The 12,110-nt window shown below is 44.7% G+C and overlaps 1 protein-coding gene across 4 annotated transcripts in view; it reads left to right on the forward strand.

Annotated features, from left to right (window-relative positions):
- Positions 1 to 12,110, forward strand: part of NFKB1 (nuclear factor kappa B subunit 1) — a 127,585-nt gene that overhangs the window by 108,596 nt on the left and 6,879 nt on the right. For all 4 annotated transcript variants that reach the window (XM_045820102.1, XM_045820101.1, XM_045820104.1 and 1 more), the window contains exons 16-19: positions 3,298 to 3,412; positions 8,453 to 8,654; positions 9,162 to 9,331; positions 9,655 to 9,757. In XM_045820102.1, coding sequence (XP_045676058.1) covers positions 3,298 to 3,412; positions 8,453 to 8,654; positions 9,162 to 9,331; positions 9,655 to 9,757 — 590 coding nt within the window. The remainder of the gene's footprint in view (positions 1 to 3,297; positions 3,413 to 8,452; positions 8,655 to 9,161; positions 9,332 to 9,654; positions 9,758 to 12,110) is intronic.

Below are 12,110 nucleotides of genomic sequence, written 5' to 3' on the forward strand. Positions count from 1 at the left end.
CACCCCCGGTCTTGTCTGATCTCAGAAGCTCAAGCAGGGTCAGGCCTGGTTAGTGCTTAAATGGGATTCTGTTGGGAAATACTGGGTGCTGTAGTCTTTAAAAAAACAGACAGTACAACAACAAAATGATTCAGAGGCAGAAGTCATTCTTTCCCAGTTACCGGTTCCTTCTCTGCCGCCTCTGTGGATGGTCTCCAGTCTGTGACTGGCTCAGACTCCTGACCGCTCTGCCCCGCATTGTAAGGGAGTCTGGCACTCCCAACACTGAGCCTCCCGTTCCCGCTGCGATGGAGCTTGTCCTTGCAAAGCCACCTGGCTTCTTTCTAAAACAGTTCCCTCCATCCTTTCATTGAGACTTCTAAAATAATCTCAACGGCCTGTAAAAATAACAAGACAGCAGTCCTCAGATTCAAGTCTCAAATGCCTTATCTAAAACCTCCCTAAAATAGTGCTGACAATGAGAAATCCTTTTCTGTGAAACAGCTCCTGAGTGCTATATTGTAAACCTCTGTTTGAAAACTGAACCGAATTCTTTAGGAAAGTGCCAACCTCGGGTTTTCAAACACAGACCTTTGTTCTCATTCCTTGCAGCGTAACCAAGGATGTGGTATAACCACTGGCCTTGTTTCATAGTATGAGAGGAACCCATACTGCCTTCTTTGTGTAATGCCATGAACAGCAGAATGTTTTTTAACAGGGTTAAATTCTCCTAGTAGCACCCAGTAGCGTGTAACCACAAGGGAAAGCAGTTAACCAAGGCAGCACAGCAACACTTTAAGTGACACTCCTGGGGACCTGCTGCATCGATGAGCCTAAAAAAAAACACACATGTACAAGTTAGAAAGGGATGGCTGGTGTTGGAAGGGGGGGTCATGGGAAGGAACACTAGGCCCATGCATTCAGGTGGGTGTAGTGCAGGGGAGGCGTAAACAGGTAGGAGGACCTGGACATACACAGAAGGGCCTAGGAGGTGGCCTCCCCTGCCCAAGCAGGAAATCTGTACCTAGAGTCCCCTCCAAGGCCCCCAGACATACTCGTGCAATCAGGCTGTCAGGGCTCGCCACAGCTAGAGGCCAGAGATCTGAGACTTGGGGACACTGATGGGGTCCTGAAAGGAATGTAGACAAAGTGGATACCTTTTGGCCTTCAGAGCTCAGGCCCATTGTTTTCATTGAGCTTGTCATATGTGGCTAAGAATCTGAAGCCTGTGGCTATTAGTCATCATAGAAAATAGAATAAAGAAAAAAATAATAAAAATTTCTGGTATTGGGGAAATTCCCATGAGGGTGTGAGGATTTATGGGGGAGGGGGAATGTACTTCTGCTATGAACTGCTGAGCTGCACATGGAAATTTTTAGGCTGTTTTTCAACTGTGGCCTTTTTCTTGGTATATGTGCATCACGTCTGCGTCAGACTTCAGGCCTTTTTCAGAAGCCTGCTTCCAGCCTCTCATTTCAAGAGACAATAGTGAAACTCTGAAATCATTCATTTAAAAATATCTCTCAAGTCATGGAGTCACAGTTTAGTTTTTGAGGCCCCCCAGGGAAGATATACTTGCTAATTGCAAAGAAAAAAGACTGGATAAGATGACACCTGTTATCCTTAAGTTAGAGCAGCTCCAGCCGGTGTCTCCAGCCCTAGATGTGCTGCCACCATCATGCGGTGCTTCCGGTGTGCCCTGCACCACAGCCTGCCCATGCTTTGGGGTACTGTTCCTCTTAGGTGTTCACCCTCAACTCTTCACGTACTCCCCGAGAGTGGGATTAAGAGATGCTTTGGAGCAAGACAGACCTGGGCTTAAACCCCAGCGTCACTGCTCACTACTGGTGAGTAGTGAGACCTCACCACAGGGTCTCTGTGACCCAGGTTGGTTTCTGTTACGCCTGTAAGTCTCAGTATCATCATGTGAAAAATGAGGATAATATTACCTACCTCATCGGATCACTGTTACAATAAATGAGAGCAATGTATGTCAAGTGCTTAGCACAGTCTGATAAATAGATGCTCTCAACAAACAGTAGCCACTTTCATTGTTGTTACTGTTGTTGTTTGTTATTAAGTTAATTTTAATAGTAAGTTTTCTTAACACAAAAAAATGTAATGATGCTTGGCAAATGCCAAGATTTTGACCTCGTTAGTGCAAGCCCCTCAGTTCTGTCATCCTTATTTTAGTGACTAAACTGTGTGCCAGGCCAGAAATGCTGACCCAAAGAACCAGCCTCCACAAAGATCACAGGACAGAGAGGGAGAAAGATGTGTAGAAAAGTGCAGTTGTACAGCCAAGCGGTAAACTCAAGGGGAGACAACTCACTCTGCCTAGGAAGTTGGGGGAGTGTTCTCCAAGTACATAAGGTTTGAACTGAAATGTGAAGGGTGAAGATGCACTGTCCAGACAGAGGAGAGAGGACCGAAACCATTTCAGGCAGAGGGAACATGTGCGAGGAAGAAATACATTCACGTTGTTCCTTTAGAAGCTGGCCTCAAGAGTCTTCTCCCACCAACTAAATGCCTGACTCCATTCTCCCTTCTTGGAATCTCAAAGGATCTTAAGAAGTCTCCACAGCCCTAACCTGTGTGGCTCAGTTGGTTGGGCACTGTCCTGGTTGGGCAAAGGGAAAGGTCACTGGTTCGATTCCCAGGCAGGGCACATGCCTGGGTTGTGGTTTTGGTCCCCAGTTGGAGCACTTTCAAGAGAGACAGACAGACTGACAGAGGCAACTGATCATATTTCTCTCTTACACTGATGTTTCTTTCCCTCTTTTTCTCCCTCCCTTCCCCTCTCTCAATAATAAATAAATAAATAAATAATTTTTTTTTTTTAAAGAAAGCTACTGCACTGTGTTTTACAGACATAGTGGCAAAGCTAGGGGAGGCAGCTATACTTTTCTGAACAGATCCTAATTCAGGCATTTCACACCCATCATCTATGTCAAGGCAAGTCAGGGAAAGTTAGAGGAGAAAATGCCCTCAGCCATAGCATGAAGGCAGAGCTGGGATTTGAACTCAGCTCTCTCTGCCTCAAAGCCCAGGGGCCTTTCTGCTTCAAGGGATGAAGCCTGAATGCCCCCAGAGACAAGGCAGGCACCGTAAAAGAGAGTAGGAGCCTTGGGTAGGCAGAAGGGCACCTTCACCTCAGATTCAGCTGTTACATAGATTCAAAACATTTGGGGGGCCAAAGAAAACTAGATGTGAGAGTCAGATGCAGTCTACAAGTCTAATTATATCTTGAGAATCTTTTGGGTTTTTTTTTTCATATTAACACTTTGGTTGATTATCACCATTGTATTTTTGTTCCAGTGTCTTACACTTAGCAGTCATCCACCTTCATGCTCAGCTTGTGAGGGATCTGCTAGAAGTCACGTGTGGTTTGGTTTTGGATGACATTATCAACATGAGAAATGATCTCTACCAGGTAAGTGCAGATATCAAGGATACAACTGAAAAATCCGTAGTTTGCATGTGGTGTGTTTGTGTGAGTTATTTCTAATGTTGGCAGCAGTAGCAGAACATACAACAAAACATCTTTGCAGGTGACAGCCTGGAAGCCCAGCGCTTGGGAATGTTTTTTAATAAATTGGGCTGCTCTGCTCTGTCGGTCACCCCATGTGAAATTCGGCCGCCTGCTGGAGGGAGGCGCACTTGAAACTTGAGAAGCCGCCAGAGAGTCAATCCCTGTTAGAGGGAGAACCTAGCATAACTGCATCACATCTGTCAAGCAAAGTAAAATTGAAAAAGATTACGTTTGAAAAGGGAATAATTTATAAGAATTTTTGAAATCTGATGAAACACATTTTGACAACATTTAGCTTAAATATATATCAAATAAAGGATGCTGATTAAATCAAAATACAAAAAGATGAAAAGGCTGCTTGAGGAAGAAAAAATATCTTTCAGAAATAGAAAGACTGCTCAGAGTGAAGAAAACAGGGAACACCAAAGAATTTTGCCCAAATCAAGTTTAAATAAAAATTAGGTGGACTCAGAACCATTGAGGAGCTCCGTCTCAGAGGTCTTCAGAGCTGCCTAGAGGGAACTTAGGTAGAGCCTCAGTGAGGCTGCCCCATGGGCTCGTGCAGATGTGCGGTGAGGCAAGGGGATTAAAACTGCCCGGGCAGACCTGCATCCTGGGTGCTGGGTGCTGGGAGCCCGGAGACCTGGGCCAGCCTCTGGCTAAGAGACCTACAGGCCCACACTAGCACATGGGGAGGAGGGTTCAGCTTTCCAGGGCTGCTCCCGCCTCTCGCCCCTGTGCTCCCCTGGGCGCCTTCCTGGCCCCACCAGTCTTCTGTACCAGTCTGCTGGGATCACCCCGCTCAGCTTGCCTGCCTGTTTTCTCTTTCCCCTCACTCAGCCCAAAGGGACTACCCAGTCCTCCTTGGCCTAGATGGTGCACTCAGATGCCTGATTGAAGCATCTCTCTCTAAAAATATGGACAATGTTCACGTACAATCATTTACATGATAAAGGACCTGTTCCAGTCCTCAGTTTTTAAAGAAGATGACATGAATCATTTTTATTTCCTCAAAGCAGAAGTACTAAAACGTTTCCATGTAGCTGTCAGTAGATTTGTATCTGTGAGTGTTTCCTGATACAGTGAAATAACAATCTCCCCCTGGATGTAAGGCTGCTTCTCGGGCTGTTGTGCTTCATATCAAAGGGCAAATGGAGTCAGGGGTTCCTCGCCGACTCACACTGTAAAATAACTAGGTTGAGGTCCAATTTTAGATGCACTACATTTAAAGGGCCTCTTCTTCAAATATCTTTCATGCCGTTTTGTGGGCGGTTGGTATTTGGAAAGTCACTCGGCCCATAAAGCTTGATTCTCTCAGGCCTGTGGAGTGACTGTTCCTTGTCGCCCTCACAAGCACACAAGTCAAACTAGTAATCCTACGTTGTCACCTCTCGTCCCTCCTTTCAAAGACTGCTCACCTTCACTGCCTGCAGGTCAGATTCAAGGAATTACTTGTTTTTCTGTTTATAAATAGGACCTGCAAAAGACACGCACAACAGGGTTAGTGGTGGTGACTTCTTATGTGCTGAACTCTTTACTGTATCATTTGGTTATGTGCATTGAGACTCCAGTGTGCTGGAGACAAAACCCTGAAACCGCCACCTTCGCCGCTTCTGAGCCTTCTGGTTCCAGGGCTCTCGGGAGGTCGCAGGCCTCGTTTTTCCCTCCCTTGCCAGTACTCTGGTCAGTGGGCGGGGATTCTGGACCTCCTGGTGTGCTTTCTGGGTCTCACATACACACCCCCAAAGGCAGCTTCAATTTGAAAACCAGAAACCACTAAGACTTAGACTCTCGTTTATCTGCTGAAAAGGTTCTCTGTTCACTATTCTTGATGAGAAGTTAAATAGTTCTGTAAGTAATTTGGATTATTTGGCAGTTGTCTTAAGCATTCTCCCAAAATACCTTTCTCTAATCTTAGAACGTTTCTGTGGCCATCTGTCATGATCAGATCTCTGTCCTCACCCACCCCTAGAGAGACATGCTCAAAATAATCCAAGTCCATAGAGCTAAGATTTTTCTGAAGATATTTTTGAAATCTATTCCCTTTAAACCCTATTTTCCTCTCCCCTTCCCCTCACTCCAATGTAGACAGCCACTCAAGGGCATTTCATGTGGGTTATTTTATTTGTATATGTTCCTATAAGACATTAGTGGGGGGGTTGCCTGCATATTTTTGATGATTTCAATTGTTATAAATTTATAGTTTTTAATGTTTTAAAGATTTTATTTAGTTTCAGAGAGAGGGGAGGAAGAAAGAGAGGGAAAGAAACATCAGTGTGTGGTTGCCTCTTGCATGTCCCCCTCCCCCAACCCCACGGTGGGGACTTGGCCTGCAGCCCAGGCATGTGCCCTGACTAGGAATCAAACCGGCAACCTTTTGGTTCACAGGCCAGCACTCAGTCCACTGAGCCACACAAGCCAGGGCTATAGTTCTTAAAATGGCACAGAAGGAGGTACATTTCTTGAGGGATCCAAGTTGCCCTCTCTGGCAGCACACAAGTCTCCCAGCCCCACTCCCCAATGTAACTATTGTATTTGTAAGTATATTCCCACATATCAGCTACATAAACATATAAACTTAATTTTGTTATTTTTGAAGTACAGTTGACATACACTATTAAACACTATTATATATACACTATTATAGTGACATACACTGTTTCAGGTGTACAATATAGTGACTAGACATTTATAGAATTTACAAAATGTTCCCCTGAAAAATCTAGTAACCATCTGATACCATACAAATTATTATAACATTATTGACCAAAATCCCTGTGCTATACTTTATCTACATCCCTATGACTGTTTTATAACTGGCAATTTGTACATCTTAATGCCTTAAATAAGTAGATATTTTAGTATATTCTCACACACAATCCACATTATGTTATACATACTGGTTCTGCTTCACATTAACTTTTCCTTTCATTTGTACTTTGATGCAATTATAGGTTCATAGGTGGTTGCAAAAAATGTACCAGAAGGTCTCATGCACCCTTCACCCAGTTTGCCCAGTGGTAGCATCTTGCATAACTAGAGTTCACTATCAGAACCAGGAAACTGACAGTGATATGATCTTATTCAGGTTTCACCAGTTTTACATGTAGTCATTTGCATGTGTCTGTATAATTCTTCATGAATTTATTTCTAGAATGCGTAAGTGGCTTTGTGTTGCAAAGCCACTACGTTTCTGCCTTCTCTATTTATGGGATTCACCAGTGCACCTGGGTGTGTAGCTTGTTCACTGTTTTAGTTCCTGAGGAGAATCCCGGAGTGCACATCTCCCACCTGTAAAGTACCTGTTTCCCAGCAGTGGACAGCTTCTTGCGTCCCACCTCCATACACAATACTGCGACGAATATCCTCACCAGGGCGCCCCTGTGGATTTGTATCACTCAGATATCCATGCAGGAGCTGGGCTTCTGGGTCATTGTCTGCTTGGCTCTGAAGAACGTTTGTATATGTCCACCAGGCATAGCACAAGGGTTCTTAGTTGCCCATATGTTGTAATTGTGTGAGATTGAATCCTGGGGTGTAAGATCTAAAGCCTGAAGTATCATAGAAAGCCTTTGTTGGGACCATGGGAGACTTAAAAACTTCCAAAACAGAAATCCTCTTTTACGATAGGGAATTTGTATGATATGAAAGAGAATTGCTCTGAAACTATAGATGATTCCTAATCTCTGAATAATATCATTTCAGATCTTTTCTCATTCTATTTTCTTTTCCCATCTCCCCAAAAAGTGTTTCTGACTAATAAAAAAAGTTTTTATTTATCTACTTGCTTATTTTTCAGGAGGCAGGCTTTTAGCCAATAGCCTATATATTTAAAGTTTTGAGAATATCATTCCATTTTAAGCCGGGATGTAGTCCTACAAGACAAAAAAATAAAGGGGAGAATGGGAACTGGGGGGAAAAATCCTCTCTTGTTTCTGCGGCATTAAATGGTCACTGTAACTGAGGCTTAGACGGCTGAGCACCTTTCATCCGAGCCCGGTGTGTGTGGGCTCGCTGCGCCAGCCAGGGTGGTGTTCGCTGTCGCTGCCACAGTGACTGCTTACTGAGAGGGAAGGTTTAAGCAAATTGTCACTCAACAGTCTGGACTTCACAGGCTCCTGTGAAATAGGCTATTTTGTATAAAAAATATATTGCTGTTCTGTCAGTGACCTCAGTTCTGTGAAAGATACTTTTGTGACTGATTGTCTTAACTTATTTTGAAAACACACAGTTTTCAAAACATCTCATTTACATTGACCGAGGTGCTGCTTCATGGGCAGGGGAATCAAATGGACTCTTTGCTCACCTATTAGGTGTCAGCAGGTCAGCTCGGTTGTCCATCTGATCCCTCTGAGTGACGTGGTGCTGTGGTTTCCCTCACCAAGTGTAGAATCCTTCGGCAGCTTTTATAAAACAGGGCTGGGGAATTCTATTGATTGGCCTCATGGAGCCAGACCACAGAATGATACTTTTTTAATTTAACCAGTTTATTTTCTGTGTCAGTATAGAATGACAGCGCCTTTGTTAATTGGTTTCTCTTGAGTGGTTCGTTAAACTTTTTCAGTAGAACCATAGTCTTGATTTGATTTGTTAACATATGGAATTATAAGCTGAAGGTAGAGTCCTACTAGAATTTCAAGAAAAATAAAATTACTAATGAGTTAATAGATCAGAATCAGTGGGCTGAAGTGAGAAACAAGAGGGCTGTTAAGAATTGTAAATAGAGAAATAATCTTAATAATTGAGTGGCTAAAAGTTTGTCTACTATGTAAATTTCATTAGCATTTGATATGGAACAGGGAGTAATTCCTCTACAGAGGTGAGGAGTTAATCTGGGAATGAAAAATAGCCCACAATATGACTCCGTCTGCTGGCAGGCCTGTGGGTTGTAAGTGTTTCCTACTGACAGTGTGATCTCCTGCCCCTTCTCCAACTTCCCAGACACCCTTGCACTTGGCAGTGATCACCAAGCAGGAGGCAGTGGTGGAGGACTTGCTGAGGGCTGGGGCGGACCTGAGTCTCCTGGACCGCTTGGGTAACTCTGTTTTACACCTCGCTGCCAAAGAAGGACATGATCAAATTCTCAGTATTTTACTCAAGCACAAGAAGGCAGCACTACTTATCGACCACCCCAACGGAGAAGGTAAGAGAAGAATCACACGTCATGCTATAACCTTTTCTGTCTGCCTTCCAAACAGTTAGTAGGTATTGGATAAATGTGTTGTTATATGATTTCTACCCAAAGTGCTTTTCTTAATCACCTGGAATGAATTCACCATCTTTTGTGGGCATTTCTCTTGCTCACCGTAGCTGATTCCTTTAAAGATGACTTGGGAAAGTTAGTCAGTAGGAGAAAAAGCAGAGCCCTAAAAACACTGGACTTCAAGTGTAGAAAGTATCATTTGTTCAAAGAATGTTTGCCTGTTTTTGGTGTCTCCTGAGAGCCTCAAAGGAGACTGTGGGTTTACGTGCAGAGCTGAGTGACAGTGCCTGTGAAGACTTATCTGGAATAGAGACTCAGCACTAGACATGCTGAGACCCGTCAGCCTCCCCTTTCTATGGACTAGTTCTGTCACTTCCTTCAGCTCCACTGAGAGCATCTTGTGAGCAGCCCTCCCACTCTGTGACTGTCCTTGTGCCTGCGCCGCAGGTCAGAACGCCATTCACATAGCCGTGATGAGCAACAGCATGCCGTGTCTGAAGCAGCTGGTGGCCGCCGGGGCCGACATCAACTCGCAGGAGCAGAAGTCGGGTCGCACAGCGCTACACCTGGCTGTTGAGCATGACAACATCTCCTTGGCTGGCTACCTGCTCCTGGAGGTAAAGGATGCACTTATTTGCCTTTGCTTTAAATTCCGAGGGAGATTTAGGGAACCCTTTTGAAAAAATGGTGTTGGTAACAGCCTTTCTGCCTCCATTCCTCTCCGTCTACTTCATGTCTATGCAAGGCTTCAGAGCCGCAGCTTCAGACATTCCTGTCGACCCTTGCCTGGGAGCTCTAGCTGGGGATTGTTTCAGTGGCAGAGCCTGCCCCAAACAGTAGCCGTGCTAGTAATATAACTCAAGGAGCCATGAAGACTGGGACATGGGGACAAAAGGACAAGACCTTCGACTAACCCTTTTCCCTGTGGGCCGAATTGCAGGGTGACGCCGACGTAGACAGCACCACCTATGACGGAACTACACCCCTGCACATAGCGGCCGGGAGAGGGTCCACCCGGATGGCAGCGCTTCTCAAAGCAGCAGGTGAGGCGGCCTGGCAGGCAGTTGGGGAAAATGTTATCAGGAATGCAAACCCAGCTTCAGTGGGGCAGCCTGTCGCCGCCTTTGAGCCACAGAGGCGCTGCTGAAGGGCAGGAGTAAAAAAGTTCTCTGGCCAGTCACACTCTAACTGCCATAGAGCACTGCTTGGACTAGTAATCCCGGGCTTCACCCTGAGTCACAGAGGTTTTTACTGCCAGTTCACCTGTTTGGGCTGGGTTGGGGTTGTTCAGGTTGGCCCCCATGACAAGAGATCTTAAAGTTCAAGTAAATTCCTTTATAGAATTCTGAGTAGTACCAGTCTCTTTGTATCTGAAGTCCTCAGGAGAAAAATATGTATTGGTGTGAGAAACAATTTAAAGACTCCTGCAAGAAAGACCTGTTAGAAGTCAAAGTGCCTGGAAGCAAGCGGGGCACACGCTGGGTGCTGTCATGTGTGAGGCACTGAATGTCGCGGGCGTTTCCTGACCGACCTGTGTGCTGGGCTCTGTGCTCGGCATCCCACGTGCATGTCCCATTTAATCTTACTTCATCCACCATAACCCCTTGAGGTAAATCCCATCTGAAAGCTGAGGAAACAAACTAGAGGACTTTTGCATCCCAATCCCAGGGTCCCAATAAGTAGCAGAGTGATGAATGACACCTTCTCAGTCCAGACGTCCCAACTTCGTTCTCCCTACTGTGTTTCTGTCCCTGTATGGCTCAAGGATTGCAGGTATTACTCCACCTAATCCTCTACTCCTAATCCTCTAATCCTTTGAAGTATAGAAAAATTATTGCTGCTCATCCTTGAATCTCTATTGCCCTGACTATTTAAGACCTCAAAAACTATTTAATGATATTGGTATCTCCAACCTGCCATGATATATCTGATTTACTTTAGAGGTTATTAAATTTTTTTAGAAGGTAAATGCTCTATCAATTCAAGAAAACAGAGCAGGTTACATACCTTTGTAAAAAGCTGAGTCCAGAAAAGTGTAGGAACTTCTTCTCTGGGGTACCACCTTTTCCTGACAAGTAAAATTATATCCCAAATAAATAGCAGCCTTTTGTTTTCCCCCTTGTCCAGTTAAACTTTCTCTTGAATAAGACACTCTCATCTGGTAATTCAGGGTTCTAATTAAGAAACACCTTCAGACAAGAAGCTGTAACCGTTTCAAAAATGCTTTCTGTTGAATTCTCAGTGTCTCATGGGAAGGGTAGCAAGGAGCAGATTCCTTGGTAGAGAAATGAAGAAACTCACGTGAAAAACCTAGTGCTGAGATCAAAGTTGTGAAGAAGGTCATGTAAGGAACCCACACAGCTCAGCTCCTCAGTCTTCAGTCCTGTGAGCTGCTCACCTAAGTGTCCCCACCGTGTTCATGGTCAGATGGCACTCACTGCCTCCTGAGCCAGGCTGGGACTGGCACGGCGAAATGAGAAATAACATGAAGAACCTCCTTCGACTCTACTGGGCACTCCCTGTTATTAAAGTCAGTACAAATCAGATGTTCGCCCAGCAGGGCAACAAATTCTTCTTCTCAAAAGAGTTCGCCGAACTTACTGTTGTTCATTAGGCATCCAGTTAATGACTCCCCCATGAAACTAGTCCCTGAGCCTTGGAGAAGTAACCCTAGCTCTGATCTTTGAGTTACTTTTGGTGTTTCCTGCTGTAGGCTAAAGAACAGACTAGATTTTCCTTTCTCTATGTCTCTTTTTTTTTTAGATTTTATTTACTTATTTTTAAAGAGAGGGGAAAGGAGGGAGAAAGAGAGGGAGAGAAACATCAATATGTGGTTGCCTCTCATGTGCCCCCTACTGGGGACCTGGCCTATAACCCAGGCATCTTCCCCAACTGGGTATTGAACCTGTGAACTTTTGGTTCTCAGACCCGCACTCAGTCCACTGAGCTACACCAACCAGGACAAAACTAGATTTTCCAAGATGAGCCCTAAATTCTTCGATAACTACACATCCTAGCAGAGGTTTATTCGGTGGTTTTTGTGGGTGGTGATCAGGGCCCTGGCCGTGCTGTACCTGGGAACAAAACTGAACATGTAGCCAGTTTATATTATTGGTTACTTGCCAATAATCACTTTGGTTAAGTGATTTCTCAACTTAAAAGGAAACTGGAGATTCTTCTGAGGATTTCAGTAATATAAACGTGTAGCCAGAGAGCAGGTATCTTCAGTGTTTTGAGCAAATAGGAGAGGAAGTTGAGAAATGCACATAAATTTGAACATTAGGACCTTCATCCTGAGGGCGCACCCGGGTTCTGTGAAGTGCTGTCACTCGTCCCCAGATCAGAGGTTCCTCGTTCAATTTAAAACTGTCCTACGGCATTAAATGGGAGAGAGAG

The sequence above is a fragment of the Phyllostomus hastatus genome, unplaced genomic scaffold (assembly GCF_019186645.2).
Source record: "Phyllostomus hastatus isolate PE091 unplaced genomic scaffold, TTU_PhHast_1.1 phas_scaffold_39, whole genome shotgun sequence".
Lineage (NCBI taxonomy): Eukaryota > Metazoa > Chordata > Mammalia > Chiroptera > Phyllostomidae > Phyllostomus > Phyllostomus hastatus.